A 21,201-nucleotide genomic window follows, 5' to 3' on the forward strand; every position below is an offset into this window, starting at 1 on the left:
ATGTAATACAACGTATCCAGAACTGTGCTATCTGTAAAGACACTCTCACAATAGACTATCGCAAAGGACACTCTCACATTGCACTATCTGCCCTCTTTTATAAGAGGTGGAATCATGATGCTTTGATGAGCAGGATTCTCTAACAGTGTGTATGATGGACAGCAGTGTGCCTTGTGGAGCCTCCTTTGGCATGCATGTGTGCAGTTGTAGTCAGACAGATAGTCTAGCGAAATGTGGTGCCTGTGTTACACAATAACACAAATGCAAAGTTCTCTGTTAAGTTGTGGTGGCGAGTCCCGATTCCCACAAGGGCCAAAAAGATGATTATATGAACTCAGAGTTGTCCACGTTTATTCGGAAGTTGTATGGTAAAGAACCTGCACCACTTATTTTTATGCAACTCAGGATAATTCCAACTGATACAGTAATATGTTTTTCAATTTAGAAATCTATTTAGAAATTTGCAAAGTACAATCAAAACGAGTAGGCTCACTTCAGTAAAGCGTAGAGGTCTAAACTTCTTACCATACAGAGGTAGGTGCTCCTGCTGCCATAGTTTGTGACTGCGGGAGTGTATCTTCGTCTCTTTGTGTCTCAGCGGATTCGCCTTCAGAAGTGTGCAGGACCGTACAGAACGTCAGACGCACACATCAACTCAACTCTTACTCTATAGCTAGCTTTCTATCCCATTAACAGAAACATCTTGGCTTACAGAAGCTCAAAAAAATAAAATAATAAAAAATTACATATTTTAACAAATAACTATAAAACATAGCGGTGCAAACTAGAGAGAATGGAGCAAAAGGCACTAGAACGTTTCTCTGAAGTGCGATCTCGCGCAGAATTGGTGAGATCCCTTTCTACAGCTTTCTTACAGCAGGTGTAACTTTCTACTTTTCTTCAGTCCTCTGTTGTAGAGCAGCATCCACTAATGGGAAGACTTTCTGTGTTAGTGGAACATTTTCATTGGTATGAAGAAGTGCTGGGAAAAGTGAAGCAGGCTGCCCGGTCACTGCCTTCTAAGGTGTCCCCAGCAGCAGGTACCCAATCAATAGAGCAGACTGGAGGAGCTGTGAGGGTGCAGTCACCACGATACGGAGGCAGCAACAGCGCAAGATATCAGAAGAAATAAATTTAGTTCAAAGAATATTGTTTTCAGCTCTGAAGATGCAACAGTGCATTTAATCCCAAGGCACCAGGGAAGGCAGGAGTGTTTTCTTAAGTCCAGTGAATCACATTTGATATACAGGGCTGAAGTGCACGACCTCCTTTTCAACTGCCTCCCCAAACCTGTTCAGCATTCGCCAGGAGCTTCTTATCCGCAGAAGCCTGATGCAGTGCTCCGTAGCCCATGTCACTCAGTCACCAGTACGGGTTCTGACAGGAGTTTATACTGGATCAGGAAGAATGGATAACATTGGCAGCTGTCATACACAACAAATATCTTGGGATTCAAAAGGTTATCCACGCAACAGTCATAGAGAGCATAAGAAGATGGAAGATTTGGTGGGCGCCGATATGTTGCGTCACCCAGTGCCATCTTGCCAATTAGCACCTTGGCCATGAACATGTTGTGGTAACCCTTCTCCGAGAGCCTGCTGTACTTATGAGAGTAGCTGGCCTCTAAGGCAAAATAGCTGCCCTTCCCATAGGATGCGCCGTGTACACCTGAGAGGCGAGGGTCAAAGTTCTGCTGGCAAATCTGGTCCACAACATCTTGGGCAGTCCCATGAAAGAGATGTCGCTCCAGCGATGTTTTGTCAGCATCGTTCAAACCTTCAGACATGAACTCCTTCTGACTGGAACACAAGAGAAAAGATGAATGTTTCAAGCAGTGGTTTGGACTTATCAATATACACAAATTGTCAACATCAACTCACATAAGTCTATTAATTTCATCTACATCCACACTTGGATTTGAGGACATTTAACTTCAATAAATATATATGCCTCAACGACCAGGCTGTTTCAGTTTACCTATTATAGGTGGGAGATGCGGTTTCACTTTTCCAGTGTTACTTACTTGGAACATAACATTTAAAATTCTCATCAGCCTGTTCACATACTGATATTACAATCACTGATTTTTTCACCCATTTTCATATAAATGTCTCTCGGTCACAGTTTTATACAATGAAAGTAATCCAATGCAAATGCTACTTACCAGTATGCATCTGTTCTTGGCATGTAGGGCTGCTGACATTCATATCTGTGCATAGATCGCCGCCTAGTGTTGGGTCCGGATGATTGCACATTGTTGTCCTGGAAGAGTCTTCGAAGTATCACGAGATAGGTGGGCTCCTCCCCTGGACTACAGTGCGCATGGGCATCGCCTCCATCCCCAGATTGTTTTTAGCCATTGGCAGAGATGGAGTGAAGTATGTGAGTGATGACCATGCTATGAGCATATATGTATATATGAAGACTGCAGCTGCTACAGGCGCCGGGGAGGAGGGTGGGCGATATGAATGTCAGCAGCCCTACATGCCAAGAACAGATGCATACTGGTAAGTAGCATTTGCAGTTCGAGGCATGTGGGCTGCTGAATTCATATCTGTGCATAGAATACATAGCAGTCCCTCCATTAGCGGCGGTCGCCCGTGCCAGCTGCAGCAGTCTGAAAAAGTGTCTTGAGAACAGCCTGACCAACAGCTGCCTGCTGTTTGGAGTGCACGTCTACACAGTAATGTTTAGTGAAAGTATGTGTGGTAGACCATGTGGCTGCTCTACAGATATCTTCTAAGGGAATGTTACCTAGGAAAGCCATAGAGGCCCCCAACTTTCTGGTGGAGTGGGCTCTCGGTGGAATTGTGAGAGTGCGCTTAGCCTTAGCGTAACAGATCTGAATGCATTTCACGATCCACCTTGCGATCCCAGCTTTGGAGATAGCGTTACCCTTGTGGTGTGAGGCAAAAGCAACGAAAAGCTGCTTGGTTTTGCGAAAATCTTTTGTCCTGTCCACATAGTACATCAAGGCTCTTTTAACGTCAAGGGTGTGGAGCATCCGCTCTGCCAGTGTCTCTGGGTTTTGGAAAAACACCGGCAACTCAATTGTCTGGTTCATATGGAATTGAGACACAACCTTGGGTAAGAATTTAGGGTTAGTGCGGAGCACAACCCTGTTAGCATGCACTTGGAAGAAAGGTTCCTGGATGGTGAGCGCCTGCAACACGCTAACCCTCCGTAGCGATGTAATTGCTACTAAGAAAGCAACCTTCCAAGTCAGAAATTGAAGCTCACAAGAGTGCAGTGGCTCGAAGGGAGGACCCATCAGTCTTGTAAGAACCACATTGAGGTTCCATTCTGGAGCTGGTGGGGTCCTTGGCGGAATGACTCTCTTGAGTCCTTCCAGAAAAGCCTTGATAGCAGGGACCTTAAAAAGTGACAGGTGTTGCCTGTTCTGGAGGTATGCTGCCATAGCAGACAGGTGAATGCGGATGGAAGAGTACGCCAAATTGCATTGATACAGGTTGAACAGGTAGCAAATGATGTTTTGAATTGAAGCATCTAGCGGGTCAATATTGTGGTTAACACAGTAAATGACAAATCTCTTCCATTTAGCCGCATAACAAGCTCTAGTAGTGGGCTTTCTTGCCTCCCGAATTATGTTCATGCAATCGGGAGGAAGATTGAGGTAGCCAAACTCTAGGACTTCAGGAGCCAGATCGCCAGGTTGAGCTGTTGCGGATCTGGGTGCTAAATGTCGCCATGGCTCTGCGTCAGAAGGCTGGGAGTGAGATGAAGCCTTTGATGCGGTACCACGGAGAGTTCCAGAAACGTGGTGTACCATGGTTGGCGAGCCCACGTTAGAGCAACCAGGATGAGAGTCATCGAGTGCTGCCTGAGCTTGCGTGCCACCAGCGGTATCAGAGGTGCTGGGGGAAAAGCGTACGCAAATCTGCCTGACCAGTTCATCCACATCGCATTGCCCTGTGATTGCGGGTGTGGGAACCTGGCGGCGAAGCTTTGGCATTTTGCGTTCTCCTTTGTGGCGAACAGGTCTATCTCTGGATGACCCCACCTTTGGAAGTACGGTTGGAGTACTGATGGATGTATCTCCCACTCGTGCATTTGATGACTGTGCCTGCTGAGCAGGTCCGCCATCTGGTTGTCCTTGCCCGGGAGATGCTCCGCCATGAGGAAGATGTTCCTCTGAATGGCCCACTTCCACATGCTCTGAGCCAGATGAGACAGCTGCGGAGAGTGTGTGCCTCCCTGCTTCTGAATGTAGTACATGGCTGTCATGTTGCCCGTCCGGATCAACACGACCTTGTTGCACAGATGTACTTTGAACGCCTTTAAGGCCATGAAGATTGCCATCAGTTCCAACACATTGATGTGCATCTTCCTTTGCTGTAGTGTCCATAGTCCCTGCACTGTGTAGTGGAGTACATGCGCTTCCCATCCCTGGAGAGAAGCGTTCGTCGTCAGGATAATCTGTGGCACAGGCTCTTGGAAAGGTCGGCCCTTGCAAAGGTTTTGTGGATTCCACCAATGCAGAGAGTTGTATGCCCGACCGCTCACCAACACTAGGTCTGTCAGTTGCCCATGAGCCTGAGTCCACTGACGTGCCAGGCACTCCTGCAGCGGACGCATATGTAGTCTCGCGTGCGGGACAATGGAGATGCAGGAGGCCATCATGCCTATCAACTGCATGAACACCTTCGCTGGAAGTGAGTGTTGAGGTCTGAATCGTTGGATCAGCGTTTGGATACTGGCGATTCTCACTGAAGTTGGCTGCGCAGTGGCTACCAGAGTGTTTATTGTCGCGCCCAGATACTGTCGTACATGGGCGGGCTGGAGATGGGATTTTGGGTAGTTCAGAGAGAATCCCAAATCGTGCAGGAGATGAATGGTGCGGGACACGTGGTCGGCGCACTGTTGTTCTGTTTTTGCTTGAATGAGCCAGTCGTCCAGGTAGGGGTAGACGTGGACGTTCTGGCGCCGCAGATGCGCCGCCACAGTCGCCAGGCACTTCGTAAAGACCCTTGGCGCTGTGGTGACCCCGAACGGCAGAACCCTGAACTGGTAGTGCTGGTCTTGGATCGTGAATCTGAGATACTTCCTGTGGGAAGGATGCAGGGGGATATGAAAGTATGCGTCTTTTAGATCCAACGTAGCCAGGAAGTCCCCCTGTTGAAGCAGAGGGAGTACCTGCTGTAACGTGAGCATATGGAAATGATCCGAGAGAATGTACCAGTTGAGGGGCCTGAGGTCCAGGATGGGCCGCAGGGAACCGTCTTTTTTGGGAATTAGAAAGTACAGAGAGTAAACCCCTGTACCCTTTTCCTGCAGTGGGACGAGCTCTATTGCCCCTTTTTGCAGCATGACCTGAACTTCCTGCTGCAACAAGAGCAAGTGCTCGCCGGACATAGGACGGCTTCTTGGGGGTATGTTCGGTGGAGTGGAGGTAAGTTCTAGACAGTAACCGTACTGTATAAGAGACCTGACCCACCTGTCCGTGGTGATGGCTTTCCACGCGGGCAGGAACTGCTGGAGTCTCCCCCCGACCGGTGTTGTGTGGCCGGGGGGCGGTGACAAGGCGTCACTGCTTGTTGGCGGCGGTGGACCTGGAGCTGTTTCCACGTCCCCTGCCTTTGATGTTGTTGCCTCTGTAGCCACCTCTACCCTTGTTGGTGTATGAGGTTTGAGTATTGCCCTTGTAGTACTGGGTGGATTGCGATGCCTGACCCCTTGAGGTGCCTCTGGTATTGGAGCGGCGAAAGGAACCGCCCCGAAACTGCTGAGACTGGAGGGCCCCCATAGACTTAGCAGTGTCTGTATCTTTTTTCATTTTCTCAAGCGTCGCATCCACCTCAGGGCCAAACAAATGGTCAGGATTAACCGTTTGGTTCAGGAGGGTTGTTTGTATATCAGGCTTAAACCCTGAAATCCTAAGCCATGCATGTCTTCTGAGCAACACACTAGTGTTGATTGCCCTGGAGGCTGTATCAGCCACATCTAGCGCACATTTGATGGAAGCGTTTGTGATGAGCTTTCCCTCTTGAATTAACATTTCCCCTGCCTCCTTGTATTGGTCAGGCAAGTGCTGCAGCAGTGCCTCTAGGGTGTCATAATGAGCCCTATCGTAGCGTGCAAGTAGGGCCTGAGTGTTTGAGATGCGCCAAATGTCAGCTGCCTGTGCAGCAATCCGTTTCCCCGAGGCCTCAAAGATTTTTGACTCTTTGTCTGGGGGAGGAGCGTCACCAGTCGTCTGCGAGTTCGCCCTCTTGCGAGCGTTGGACACAACCAAAGAGTCCAGTGGCAAGTGTCCCTTGATATATGTTGGATCCGAGGGCGCTGCCTTATATTTTTTATCAATGCGTGGATTGTTGACACGTGCCCGAGTGGGCTCCTTGAAGACCTCCTGCGCGTGCTTGAGCACTCCCTTGAGCATTGGCAAAGTTTTGATTGACTTTTCGGCCACAGAGAAAGTGTCAAATAAAAAGTCCACATCCACAGGATCGGAGTGCAGCTCGACATCGTGGTTAGCCGCAGCTCTCTCGATCAACGCGTTGAAGGCAGCAGAGTCCTCCGTTGGAGAAGTCTTCGCCGCAAAGAGTTGCGGTTCCTGACCCGACTGCGGGTCGTCAGGGTCGCCTCCGGCAGACCAAGGTTCATGTTCCTCCTCCGGATCCGAGTACGCCGCGCCAAGCCTAAAGACCTTCTGGTCTCGAGTTAAAAGAGTTAACAACTATCGGTTCCGACAGAGGGAACCGACACACATCCGAACCCAATGGCGGAAAAAAACAATCTGGGGATGGAGGCGATGCCCATGCGCACTGTAGTCCAGGGGAGGAGCCACCTATCTCGTGATACTTCGAAGACTCTTCCAGGACAACAATGTGCAATCATCCGGACCCAACACTAGGCGGCGATCTATGCACAGATATGAATTCAGCAGCCCACATGCCTCGAACTTACATATACATACGTACACGCACACAGACACACATATATATATATATTTGTATGTATATATATATATATATATATATATATATATATATATATATATATATATATTTATATACACACACACATTTATATATATATACATGAATAGTCATTCGCAAAAAAAAGGTAACAAAGATTATAGGGACGTTATAGTTAGGCTCAAATTGAACTGTACAAACCATACAAACTCAGCCTTTATACCTGAGCTAACTATACCTTACACCCTGTAATGCTTAGCTTATGCCCTCACATAATACATAACAAATGACATGGTCAGTGACATCACTGATGACATCTCAAATGACAACATTCATGACATCATTCATGACATCATCCTGTGAGTGGGTTTTCTAAGTTTCAGAGTTTTAAAGATATATAGTAAAATACTGCAAATGTTAAATTAGTAAAGTTTATGTACTAATGAGTGATACTATTTGCAATATTTTATGTGAGTGACTGTGCATCCATGGGAGAACAGCTGTCTGAGGGGCTCTATGGGTGTGTGAATGGCTGTATTGGTATGTGAGGGGCTGTATAGGTGAGCGATGGGGTGTGTGAGTGGCTGTATGGATCAGTGAGTTGGTGCATAAGTCTTGTATGAGTGGGTGTGTGAGCGACTGTATGGATCAGTGAGTAAATGCGAGAGTGGCTATATGGGTGAGTGTGTGCTTGTGGTAGTTACTGTACAGGTGAGTAAGTACAAGTGTTACATTTACGTATGAGTGGGTGTGTAAGTGACTGTATGGGTGAGTGATTGGCTATGGATCAGTGAGTGTGTGCGTCAGTGCTTGTATGGGTCTCTGAATTGGTATGGAGGTCATAAAAAGTGTATTGCGGAGGCGTAAGTTCTAGTTAGCTCAGGTAACTATAACTGCTGAATTTCTATTGTTTTGTACGAGTGCAATCTGAGGTCAACTATAACCTTTGATTTTTTTAGTGAATTATTATGGCTTTTGAAATTCTATTTCCTAATAATAATGACCCTAAAACCTTTGCTTTTTAAGTGAGTTTCTAAGGTTTTTAAAAATTCTATTTCCTAACTATAACGTCTGTATAAACTTTGGTTTGTCAGTCAATTAGTATGTTTTTTAAAAATGTTAATTCCTAACTGTAACCTGTAAACTTTGAGAATGCATGTGTGAGTGGCTGTATTGTCTTTGAGTGGTACTATGGATCTGTGAGTGCCTGTGTAGGTGGGTGCGAGTGGGTGTACAAGTACCTGTGTGGGACTTGATTGGGTCTGTGAGTAGCACTATGGGTCTTGTGAGTGGGTGTATAAGTTGTGCTATGGGTCTGTGAGTGGGTGAGTGTGCGAGTGCCTGTGTGGGTCTGTGAGTGTGCGAGTGCCAGTGTGAGTCTGTAACTGGGTCTGTGAGTGATGCTATGGGTCAGTGCATGGGTGTGTGAGTTCCTGTGTGGGTCTGTGATTGGGTTTGTGAGTGGTGCTATGCATCTGTGTGTGTGAGTGCCTGTGTGTGTGTGTGAATGGGTCCGTGAGTGAGTGCCAGGGTGGTCTGTGAGTGGGTGTGTGTGTGTGAGTAAGACTATGGATTTTGGGCATTTGCAGATGTAAGGTTTTTAAAATGCAATACAAGACCCAAGAAGTTTTAACCTTTGTGCTTTACTGAAGTAAGTGGAGCTTCAACTAGTGTACCTGCTATGTTTATATTTGTAAGTGCTTCCCGTTGAGGTTTAATTTCTGTGAATGCGCACTAGTGCCAGAATGGAACCTTATTTATTTTCCCAGAAGAGTCCTCAGTTTTGCCCAAAACGTCTACCCTACTGCAGTAGTTTCATCTGGTTAAATAGTAAGTACTACCTCATTGGATAAATGTTCTGCAGTACAGCAGCATAAAAGACTACAAGTTAATGTTCCCAGTGACCTTGTGTGCATGCAATTTCGACAATATGATTGATCCTCAAGTCTCTTCATCCACAAATCTTTCCTAACGAGAATCCTTATCCCGAGATCAAATCAAGACAAACTTTATTCGGTTTCACATAGATAAAACCACAAAAGTTGCATAAAATCAATAATACATTAAAGCAGGAGTTTAATAAAACGCACAGTTTATAAAATATGAGGTGAACCCATTGCACGACGTCTCAATTTAATCTATTACAGCAAAATGCATAGTACCATAAAGCATCTCCATTGGGTTGGTTTTTCCTTCTAGAGTGAGATGGACCTCTTCGACAGCTAAGATCTTGATGATTCGTCAAAGAAATTGCTACATGTCCAGTCAGGCTCTGGTTTTCACAGTGGATTTAAGGTAGCCCACAATTAAAAATATCAAATCCTCCTTTAACAGTTGAAGATACAGGAGGGCTGGGCAAGCCTGTATCTTCATCCTCTTTAAAATGGGGACTATAAAATACCTTCTAGGGGGCCCAACAAATTTACAGAAAAGCATAAAATGTAGCAGATCCTGTGGAGTCTGTCCGTCACAGCCACAGGGTGCTAACACTTGACCTCTACTGTGCCCTTTGGGCCTAGCTAGCAGGAGGTGAAAACGTTTCATGCGAAACCTAGTCAATAAAAGCCGCTCATACGTGGATAAAGACCCCAGTAGATAAGGCTTGGTAGAAAGAGTTATTTTGAGCATTAAAAAATGCGAACACTCGGTTTCCCGAGTTCCCGCTCATCCATGTCCAGTTTCCTTAGGGTGAGAAAGGATTCCCTGATTAACTCCACGTCCTTCTTTACAATGGTTTCAGGCTTAAAATATAAATCAGCATGCCCTACCCCCTTTGAGGCTACTTTTAACGTAATTAAGCTACAGAATTTGGGTTAAATTATCAAGAGACATACACTCTCTTAAAATCAGATGATTAAGAGTTAATGCCTGGTTCAACCAACACTTCAACCAAAACACAAGTGAGCTTAAAGCAAGGGTGTCACTTAGAAAGGGGACCCCTAGTTCCTCATGGGCCGCCAAATTCGACAGACCATGCGGAACACACAACAGGCGCATCAAAAAATTATTCTTAGTCACCTGAAGAGAGTCCACAGCAATATGCCCCCATATTTCACTTCCATAGCTAGCTATGGCCACACTTTCCACTTGGTACACTTTCAGCAAAGCTGCGATTGGTCTCTTCCCTATTTTAGAGGCAAAATTAAAAATAGCCACATTCACCCAGGCCAAATCCCCCCTTTTCTTAGAAATGAGTGGCCCTCATTTTATTTGATCATCCAAAAGGACCCCAAGATAAGAAAAAACATCAGTGCGGGGGACTTTGGCGGAGCCGACTCAGAATTGAAAACTTTTTTCAGTTGGGCACCCCACCTGTTTAATATAAGATGTCGAGTTGTTGATTGATAGGTCTCGGTCCGCCATGAAGTTGGAAAATGCATCTAGCAAGGTTTGCAGACCTATAGCAGTCCTCGATAAAAGGATGGCATCGTCTGCATAAAGTAGGATGGGGAGGCCACGCTGCCCTACATACGAATAATATTCCCCCTTAGCTCTTAATGCTCTGTCCAAATCATTAATGTAAAAATTAAACAGAAATGGGGCTCGAATACAGCCTTGCCGTACACCCCTCTTTATCTCAAAGTCCCTTGTGACACGGAGATCCTGAGAGAACCTGACATTGGCCTTGGTTGACTTATGAAGGTCCTTTAAAAAGTTAACAATACTATTCTCTACTCCCATTACCCTCAAGGACTGCCACAGTTTGACCCTATTCACGCAGTCAAATGCAAAAGAAAAGTCCATGAAGGCAAGGTAGACAGTACCTGGGAGCGCAACTGTTTATTTGATTAATAGAATAGTAAAATTAAGACATTGGCCCACTGTTGATCGCCCAGGACGAAAGCCAAACTGGACGACCGACATGATCTTATGCTCCTCCGCCGAGGTGTATAATCTTTCTAGAGACGGCCTACCACCTTCACCACAGAGTCAAGAAGGGAAATTGGCCTATAGCAATGAGTGCTATTCCTATCACCCTTCTTGAAAACAGGGACTATGGTGGAGGTGGCCGAGGACTCAGGGCAACCGTTCGAAGCAGCTGCGTTAAACACAGCCACAAGGACCGGTGCCCAAAAAGATGGATCAGACTTAAACAAATCCGGGGTATACCGTCTGGCCCCGGAGCTTTATTACTGGTTAACCCTGCAATGCTAGCCTCGACCTCACCCTGCTCAAAAATCACTACAGGGGCATTCATAGCACGGCATGTCTGGACAAAGTGCTCCATAGGGCTATCCAAATATTGATTTAAAATGTAGCACCCATTCCTCTTCAATAATATGCGAATCTAACCCCACCCCAACTTCATATTCAAAAAGTGATCTGTTCATAATGCTCCATAACCTAGAGCTATTTCTGAAAGTACTTGACTCAACCAACTCCCTCCAAGCCTCCCTTTCAGAACGCCCTTCGTTTGGCCAAAGTTGTTTTATATTCTTTTTGGCATACGCGCACCCGAGATTGATTTCTCGGCTTAGCTGACAGGGCTTCCGTCAGCTTTTTCGTCGCCTGGGAGCAAAAAGAATCAAACCATCTGGGGATAGAGGTCGCTACTCTGAGGACCGGGGCACTTAACAGTTCACCAGCCTTAATGAAGATGAATTTATAGGCACTGATAACCTCACCTTAGAGAGTACCTGCTAACTCAGAAGCGCAGGGTTCTCTTACTGCACAATAGAAGTTATCTGGAGAACTCTGGAACCATTTAAGCCGACTTGTGCCATCAATTGGTCTGAACGTACCCCTAATTACTTCAGTACTAATTCGTACTAAAAGGGAGTCACACATATGGACACAACGTGTGTTATGGTCGCTATAGACACTCTCCACGATTCTAAAACAACAGAATAAAGTTTGTAAAGAAGATTAAATTAAAATATAGTCTACTAGCAGCCCGCCCCAGCGTTGCCTGGGGGAGAAAGGGGCTGGGGGCAGCATTTGAGGCTTGCGTGCACTTCTGCCCCCGGCTCCCTCCCGCCCCCTCCCACCCTGGCCCGGCCCGGCCCCCTCCCGTCCTGGCCCCCTCCAGCCTGTGTCCCGGAGAGCCTGATCCTTACCTCAGCCGCCGGTCCCGCTCCAGGCGCCCCGCCCGCACAGGCCGCCACTCTCCAGGCGCCCCGCCCGCACAGGCCGCCACTCTCCAGGCGCCCCGCCCGCACAGGCCGCCACTCTCCATGTGCCCCGCCCGCACAGGCCGCCACTTTGCCCAGCAGCAAGCAGGGCCGCAGCAGTCCTCCTAGCAGGTCGCGATCTTCGGCACCATTTCCGGAAGTGTTGCCAGGGAGTGCAAACGCAAATGATGTCATCACGCAGACGTCGCGGCCGGCGCTACTTGCAAGGGACTACTTTATTTTTATTTCGACATTTTGTAAACAACGTATATTTTTTATTTTTAATAGCCTATGTCCTTCTGCTTGCCATGAGGTTTTCAAAGAGGTCTTGGGTGTTTTGATTGGTGGTGTACTTTTCGAGTTTACCTGGCTCAAAGGTTTGTGTTCTCTCTTTATAATAGTAGTATAGATAAAAGACCCCCTACTTCTCCCTTTAAAGGTGGGAACAGGAAATATACTATGAGGATCAGATAAGGACATCAGGGACATCATATCAAATTAATTTAAAAGATTATTTAGTAGTTCCGCCTGAGCAAGATGTTCAAAGTGAATCCCCCTCATCCAAGGGCAGCCTAACTCAGAAATGCAGGTTGTCCTTGGGTCTCCACAAGGGTGGATGTTAAAATCACCGAGAACCAGGAGGTTATGTAGAATAGAACCAAAAGACTGCCTTATAAATGTACCCAGGGGAGTAATATTACAGGCACCTGAAGGGCATGCCACAGAATTATACCAATTAATGAGGCCCAATCTAGTAGCTCCCCTTTTTAATATCAACGCCAGTATTCCTAGACTTGGAGACGGGACAACCTGGATCTGGCAGTCAACTGCCAGGGATATGTAAGTGACTAGACCGCCCTTAGGTCTTCCTCCCACCGAAGAGGAGGCTGGCGCAAAGAAAGCCTTATACCCTTTCAGAAATAGATTGCATTCCACCAACCACGTTTCTTGTAAACAAATCACAGGGAATTGCTTCACAAATTGCAACCATATTGGGTTGTGAAACTTGTTAGCCAGGCCTGCAGTGTTCCATGTTAGAATGTTATTGGCAAACGCACAAGAATGCCCCGCAACTACCACTGGTGAGTACTGCTTTTTTTAAATTGGATTCAATGCCAGGAAATGAAGGGCTCCTTAGTCAGTTACACTCCTTCAACCCAGCTAGTGGGGAAAATCTGTTATGTAATTTCACCGTGAGAGGGGCAATATACTGACAGCCTGTCAGAGATGGTGCATGAACCACTGGGAGTAAGCAGTTGTGCAAACGCTGGCGGAAATCTATGTGACCTCCCATCTCGGGGAGATTCCATGAAGATGTAACTATAAATACCCCCTAGGGGTTCAGGTTTGTGAAAAAAACAATTGTAAGGCCCTAACAACAGAACCTGGTTTGAGAAAAACGAGGTGTGTGTTCCTAAACAGTATCCTGCAAGCAAGCTGAGGGTTATCAAAGTTAATAATAACACAATCGCCCGTGCCTGTTTTACAAGAGCTACCAATCCAACTAACTCTGTTGGCCATGATGATATTTTTAGCCACCTGTGCACCCAAAGCGGTGTTTGATAGCCAATGAATTACTTTGTTTTTTAACTGCCCATAATCCTTGCTAATATCGCGGCGGAGAGATGGAAGGTTCCTCAGGACTACTACATAAGGGGAGGAATCAGGTGGTAAGTCAATTACTGGTAGGCTCGATAGCTGTGCCTCTCTGCTAACCAACCTCCCTGCCCTTAAACAGTGACTATCATCTATAGCTCTACCATATACAGAGGTATCCCTTCTCCCGCCTGCATCTATATTCTTTGCTCCAAACTCCCCCTGTACTACAGACTGTTTCTGTGGTTGTTTAGTGGCTGGTCCATGAAGGAATTCAATGAGTTGGTCCTTATGTCGGGGTCCCGTACAATTCTCTGGCCCAGGTCCACAACTGGCTCTCCTGTTGAGGGCGGCACATCATTAATAATCTGGGATGCTATATTTTTCTCGATCAGACACAAACTCTCAAAGATAGCACTCAATTTAAAGTCCAACAAGCTAGTCATCGCTGCCTAGAAAGCTTTCAGTGCCCCGGGAAGCTCTGAACCCAAAGGAATCCAGTTTAATCGGTTCCAGTGAACCACATCCTTATTTTAAACCCCCATGGAAATTGTTCCACTTAACAGTACAGAAATGGAAAGTGCAACTGAAATAAGACTTCTGGAAAGGCAGTCCCAATCTGCGGAATGCAGATCAAGAAGACCTGGGCTCAGGATCCACCTCATGTGGCTCTGGGCAAATCATGTGCTATTCCCATGCCGTGGACCCTTATTCCCATACAACAGTGTGGCCTTCGTTCCGCCTCTATCTTCCATTGGCTAGCTCCATAAATGGAGGCTATCCATTGGAAGAGAGAACTGTCCGTCATTTCCCGAGGCGAATGGTGGGCGTTCCGCCGATTCTTTCCCTCTCCGAAACGTCATGAAGACGTGGCCACTGTGGGCGTATACTGTTTTTTTTTTTACACTGATGTTTGTGTTCATTGTTCGTCTTGTCCATGTCCTGCTGGCTGTTTCCTGACCACCCTCTCGCTGTCCGTGTGCCTGCCCGCCCCCCTCCCGCTGTCCGTGTGCCCATTAACCCACCACCCTCTCGCTGTCCGTGTGCCTGCCCGCCCCCCTCCCGCTGTCCGTGTGCCCGTTAACCCGCCCCCCTCCCGCTGTCCGTGAGCCCGTTCACCCGCCCCCTCCCGCTGTCCGTGAGCCCGTTACCCCGCCCCCCCTCCGGCTGTCCGTTTGCCCGCCCCCCCCTCCCGCTGTCCGTGTGATATTTTAGTAAACGGTTTCTAGGAGACGATATTCATGTCAGTTGATATTCTGACAATGTATTCTAGTGCAACCATGCCTGTGTGTCTAAGCACTAACTTTTAGGCGCATGCTTGGTTGTGCTCTGTTTATGCCGGAATCTTGCTCCCGCTGTCCGTGTGCCCGTTAACCCGCCACCCTCTCGCTGTCCGTGTGCCTGCCCGCCCCCTCCCGCTGTCCGTGTGCCTGTTAACCCGCCCCCCCTCCCGCTGTCCGTGAGCCCGTTCACCCACCACCCTCTCGCTGTCCGTGTGCCTGCCCGCCCCCCTCCCGCTGTCCGTGTGCCCGTCCCCCCTCCCGCTGTCCGTGTGCCCGTCCCCCCTCCCGCGGTCCGTGTGCCCGTCCCCCCTCCCCCCTCCCGCGGTCCGTGTGGGCCTATCTGTGCAATTTTGCGTTAATGTGCAATAGTTGTCTCCACCTTTAACTTTAGGATGTTCTGAAAGTGGCGAGTGTGGGAGATGCGAGTTTCTAGAAACATACAATAGCCATTCATGAGGACCATGTGGGATCTGTTGGCATATGTTAAGGGTTCGGTCTAATGAATTCCCTTGTTTGTTTATGTGTGGTGATGGAGAACGCTATTGTCAGCGAGGTGGTAACTATTGGAATATCTGTGCTTTGTTGAGAGCGCACTAAGTACTGTCTCAGTTGCACTGTTGGAAGTTAAAAGGACAGCGAGAAAGATCTCTTGCCTGTTTTTTAGGCAACGGATATAAGGAACTCCACCATTCATTGAGTGCAAGGGCTTAATGTACAGCTTACTCTTTTTGCTATCAGCCTTATCAGTTGATTTTTTTTTTTACTGTGGTCCAAGACTTCAGCCTAATGGGATTTCATCCAATAAAATCTTGCAGAAGTTCGGAAGAGAAGCCCATACATGCAGTTTCTCCTTAAAAAGAAGCAGCTTTTAGCACAAGCTCGGAACAGCTGCAGCATCCCTCCCCCACAGAGTTGAAAATACAACTGGAGCCAGCCCATGGAACAAGTTGAGCATGGCAGTCCTTTGTGGTACAGGCGTTTGCTCACCGCCCAACTGCATCAGACAGCGGACCTAGAGTAAGCTTTCTCTGGAACACTCACCAGAAGAATTGCATCTTGCTTCACATAGCCCGCATTCTTAATCACGATAATCATTATGCACAAATTAATTTTCTTTGAAATGGAGTGCAGGCTTTTGAGCAGGGAAACTGCACGTGAAGTGTCCCAATCACTGCATCAAACCACTGTTCGGTTGCACTAATTGATTACAGCGCTGCCAAAAAAAAATGAAAACACACAAAACAACGGAAACATTTCCAACATAAGATGACAAGATGGCTGCCTTGCTGCCATCAAAGTTCCAGGTGTCCTCCGTGCATTCCTTTAAGTGCGTTGAATGACGCACATGACTCCCACTGTAGTGACGCGCTATGACGGTGTGCACAAACCGCCACTGACAGGGCGCCCTCTCAGAACGCTGAGGCGGCGATTATTCACGCACGGGCCCTGCGCTTAATGTCCGTCATCATTTTCCTACTGCCACTGCTCCTGCTCCCTTTGCCGTCACTCCCAGAGCAAGGTGAGACTTTTCATAAAAAATTGGTCAAAATGCCGGGGGATCTCTGAAAGCTGCCTACAATATAGCACTGCAGTAGTCTAACCTTAAAATAAACGTGCACAACTGAATTCCATGTAGTGAATTTATGTATCTCATGCAGTGTAGCAAGTTCTCAGTGCTAAGCGTTTCAGCTGTCAATGTCTGAAATGTCATTATTTTTAGCTTCCTATAATTTTGCCATTTAATATGAGGTCACAGGAGGGAGCACTAGCTTCTTGGAGTTTCTTGTTGCTCAAATGGCTGTAATTTCTGATATTTTGAAGTTTCCCTCGACTTCATTGCATGATTTTTGTTCGTGAGTAATTGCTGTCTGCTGAGCTCGTCCGTAGGGTACAATAGGTCTCACATTTGCGAGAGATTAAGCTAATGGCAATGTAAATGACAACGCCATTTATTTATCTGTTTTCAAAACCAACACATAAATACAATAGTCATTTAAAATGCCAATAGCTCTAACTTTTCCAAAGGCAAAACCATTGCATTGTAAATGCTTGTTTTACTTCTGTTCTCCTGCTTTGATAATCCATACAGTCGAATTATTGTTGTTTGTCTTTACTATCCTTTTGTCATGTAAAGTCTCTGATACCTCAGGGTCCAGCCAGCACTATATAAAACATCTAAAATAAATAAAATAAATAAATACATAAATCTAAATTCTCATTGGGGAGTTTTTATTTATTTCAGAAATGGAGAATAGTGTCTTTGAATATGCCTCACTGACTGCTTGGTGACTTAACCGGTTGTAAACAGTACTTTACTTCAAGGATTCCAATGTGTCCTGCTTGTGGTATCACCATGTCTTTGCCATGCATTCTCTCCTTAGTTACAGGTCTCCTGCTTCTCAGCCATGGTGACTGGGAGGTGATAGAATGCGGATATGTGCATGGTTTGAGTGAGTGTCAATTGGAATGTATGAGCTGATCAGAACGGATGCTACTCCTGGTGGGGCCTTCCTGCTTCCCTACTAACATCTACTACCTGTAACCTGATACTTTCAGCCTAAAGAATAAACTTGTTTCGCCTTTACTCCAGACTACCCTGCATCTTCATTTACCACACTGCTATTTGGGAGACATTAATCACATTCATGAGACAATGAAGAGCGAATTGCAACAAGTTGTAGAGGACTGCATCTGCACAAGTCCAGCTCATAATTTTTCCAGCTCTTTACACTGACCTGTGCCAGTGTGCCATGTCCCCCTGGGCTAGTGCGCATATTATGCAAGGGAATTGCCCGCATTACATATATAATCCGTCAACTCTGGGAGGAAAAGCTTTAGGACCATGATTCGTGTTTTGCATGTACAAGAATCTGGTGATTGGCAAACCGAATGTACAGAGTAAGTAATACACAGCCTTTCCAATGAAGCCGGAATTTGACCTTGAAGTTCTCTTAGGCACAACAGTGAATGCTTGTGCTAAATACTGCAGAGTGCATGAGTACCGACTGCCTTCTTGGGTCAAATAACATTGCATCGGGAAGGCTGGTAGAATCGGATACAATTGTTTTCTAAACAGGACTGTGGCGGACTCCGTAGACCTGTTCAGCACTGAACTGGGAACTGGGGGTATAACTGCATCCAGGCATTTTCGGAAGCACTGGCAAACCTGTACAAAAGCATGCACATCGGGTTTGCGTAGATCTCCGGTGGCATATTAAGCTAGATCTATTGAATTTGCCAATGCTGGTTTCTTTCTGGTGAGCTGCAAAGTGGACTAGAGCAGCTGGCATAGCACCAGACAAGACAATGATGCGACGTGCAGAATCATTCTTCCCCCTTGCGATAATAAATACATAATAATTTCTAAAAAATCAAACATGTCAGTCTGTTTTTTATTTCTACTTTCCAATGGTTGTTTGGGCTTACTTTCCTGCTATGGGAGTGGGTCAGCTCATTGAGACAGAGAGAACAGCTTCATGTAAATAATCAAAGCTTGGCTATAGCAGGAACACTGAAAAACAGTTTAGCTTAGCTTCTGATTCAAGGTAGCGGTGCTGCCAGCCTAATTGCCTTTACGCGCTAGAGTGAACAGCTGTTAATTACCCTCCCCTTATTTTGGGCCTAAATGAAGGGGAGTAATTTAACATCTGTTACTGCCCTCAGTGTGGATATTAAGGATTAATTAAGGTTCATATCTGAGACTGGTGGCCTTCACCCTTAAATATCAATAAGCCACCATGGTTAATTCTGAGGCAGGTGAAACCAATATTAACCGGTGCTATCATCTAGGCTTTGCCTGCCTGGACGATAGCACTTTCCAATAGACGGTCATTTCATCCAAAACAGGTCCTGTTACTGATGTGAATCAAATATTCTGGTACCATTAATGCAGAATCGCCAACCGGCTGTAGCACTTTCATGTGAAGGTAGTACGCCATCATTAGAAGGTCTCATCGCAAGATACAACATGGGTCGCAGGATCACAGGACATTGGTGACCATTATAGAACATCTGTACCGAGCTAAAACAACTTAGCAGCTTCTGATAGCACTGCTAAAGAAAAAGCTGGGAGCCAGATGTACTAACCTATTTTGCAAATGCTCCGATTAGCAAAATTGGAGCAAATGCAACAGCAAAATAGGCTGTTTCTATGTGACAATGCCATTTTAGGACTTTGTAAACTTTTTACAACTTCTAAAACGGGATTTGGGGATACCAAAATGGAACAGATGTGTTGCTGGCCTCCTTTCCAAACTGCATCATATGTATCAATGGTTTGCAGCGGAAATTTCAAGTGCAAACCACTGAAAGGTCCCCATCTCTAAGTTGGGGGTGGTATCACCTGCACAACAAGGAAGACGTTCCCTTTGGACAGCTGCCAACTTACAGAGAAACTTTAAATAAAAAACGTTTAAAAAAAGTTTAAAGTAGCCGTGTATCACCTAAGAAAAATGTTTATTTTTTTTTAACCACATGGCTGCTAGGCGTTTTCCCCCCCCTGTGCTGGAAAATGCCATTTTAGTGGCACCATGACGAGCTCAGCTCGTCATCAGCACACGACACCCGTGGGTGATGACGAGCTGAGCTCGTCATCAGCATCGAAAGGGTTAAATCACTGAAATGGCAGTCTGATGACCCTTGCAGACCTCCATCACTGTGACAGTGGCCAATCGGTCTGAGCTCAATGTGTAAACTACCTAATGGGTTAATTTGTAACTCAAATCTGATTCAGAATTTTGCAGGCCAGCCCATCGGTACATAAGTTGGTTTGCAAACTTTCACACTTGTCACAATTTGCGACCAATGCAATGATACATATGGCCATAGGTTTGACTCAACTGAAGAAATGCGTTACTTACCTGTAACTGCAGTTATCCAGTATTAGTGTCTTTCATAGATTCACATGCCTGAATCATTCCCCGTCGTCGAGACGGGAGCCTCCGGTATATAAAAAAGTAATGTCCTAAGACATACATATAAAAGAATAGGCCTAAGGGTCTCACCTTAGTGTCCTATCTAGGTCCTTATGTAGGAAGGACCAAACAGAGTAGGCCCAAGGGTCCCACCTTGGTAGCCTATCTGTGTCCTTTTGTAAAAAGGACCAAAGTAAAGAGAAACAACCAATCAGCTACTACCTCCCTCTAGAACCTTCCTGTCAGGAGCCTCAGTCTCTCAGATTTTCGTACGCACCAAGCTAGTTAGGTGTAAACTTGTTAGAGAGAGGTGAGTCCTTCCAGGGGAGGCGGGAGGGTGCATGTGAATCTATGAAAGACACTAATACTGGATAACTGCAGTTACAGGTAAGTAACGCATTTCTTATCCAGTATTTGGGTGTCTTTCATAGATTCACATGCCTGAATCAGAGTAACAAGAAATACAATATGCACATTCTGTGTTGGTACAGCATATATAAGTCTGCAGATAGGAAATATTTGCGACTGTAAATCAACAACATACAATGTCATGTAGTATCTAGTAATAAAGAGATGTGCATACCAGTCAAGGATGGTGGGAAGCAAGAAGGCTCACCTCACTGGAATAGATGGCGAAGCACTGCTCTGCCCACTGCTGTGTCTTTTGTCAGCTCAGCATCCAAGCAGTAGTGTCTGGTGAAGGTATGTGGGGACTTCCAGGTCGCTGCTCTACAGATGTCCAGGAGTGGCACTCCAGCAAACAGTGGACGTGGACATGGCTCTCGTGGAATGGGCTTTGGCCCGCGAGACCAAACGCCGCCCAGCCTTGTCATGGCAGAAAGTTATCGCTTAAGTGATCCACCTTGATATACTTTGTTTTGTCAAGGGCATGCCCTTCCTTGGTCTGCTGAATGCGACAAAGAGTTGGGATGATTTTCTGAATTGTCTTGTTCTGTCAATATAGAATTTGAGGCATCTCTTAAGATCTAAAGAATGCAGCGTTCTTTCAGCCGAAGTAGATGGGTTCGGAAAGAACGATTTGAGAACCACTGGCTCATTAAGATGGAAGTCCGATGGGACTTTGGGTATGAATCGTGGGTTAGTACACAGGATGACTCTGTCCTCTCTGAATTGTAAGAAAGGGTCTTGGATGGAGAGGGCTTGCAATTCACCGACCCTTCTGGCTGAGGTTAAGGCCAGGAGGAGGGCCGTCTTCCACAACAGGAATTTGATATCCGTTTTGTGGATAGGCTCGAAGGGATGCTTCATCAGTTGGTGAAGGACCACGTTGAGTTGCCATGACGGAGGGATAGGTTTTGGTCTTGGAAAGGACTTGAATAGGCCCTTCAGGAATTGTTTGATG

At 46.3% G+C, this 21,201-nt stretch overlaps 1 protein-coding gene across 1 annotated transcript in view; it reads right to left on the reverse strand.

The window, feature by feature from the left end:
* Positions 1 to 334: 334 nt before the first annotated feature.
* The window catches only part of LOC147706488 (protein mono-ADP-ribosyltransferase TIPARP-like), a 105,724-nt gene continuing 84,857 nt past the window's right edge, over positions 335 to 21,201 (reverse strand). The window contains exon 7 of the mRNA XM_086932983.1: positions 335 to 1,799. Within this exon, the coding sequence (XP_086789109.1) occupies positions 1,355 to 1,799 (445 nt within the window). The 3' untranslated portion in view covers positions 335 to 1,354. The remainder of the gene's footprint in view (positions 1,800 to 21,201) is intronic.

The sequence above is a fragment of the Lissotriton vulgaris genome, chromosome 7 (genome assembly GCF_964263255.1).
Source record: "Lissotriton vulgaris chromosome 7, aLisVul1.2, whole genome shotgun sequence".
In the NCBI taxonomy this organism is placed as follows: domain Eukaryota; kingdom Metazoa; phylum Chordata; class Amphibia; order Caudata; family Salamandridae; genus Lissotriton; species Lissotriton vulgaris.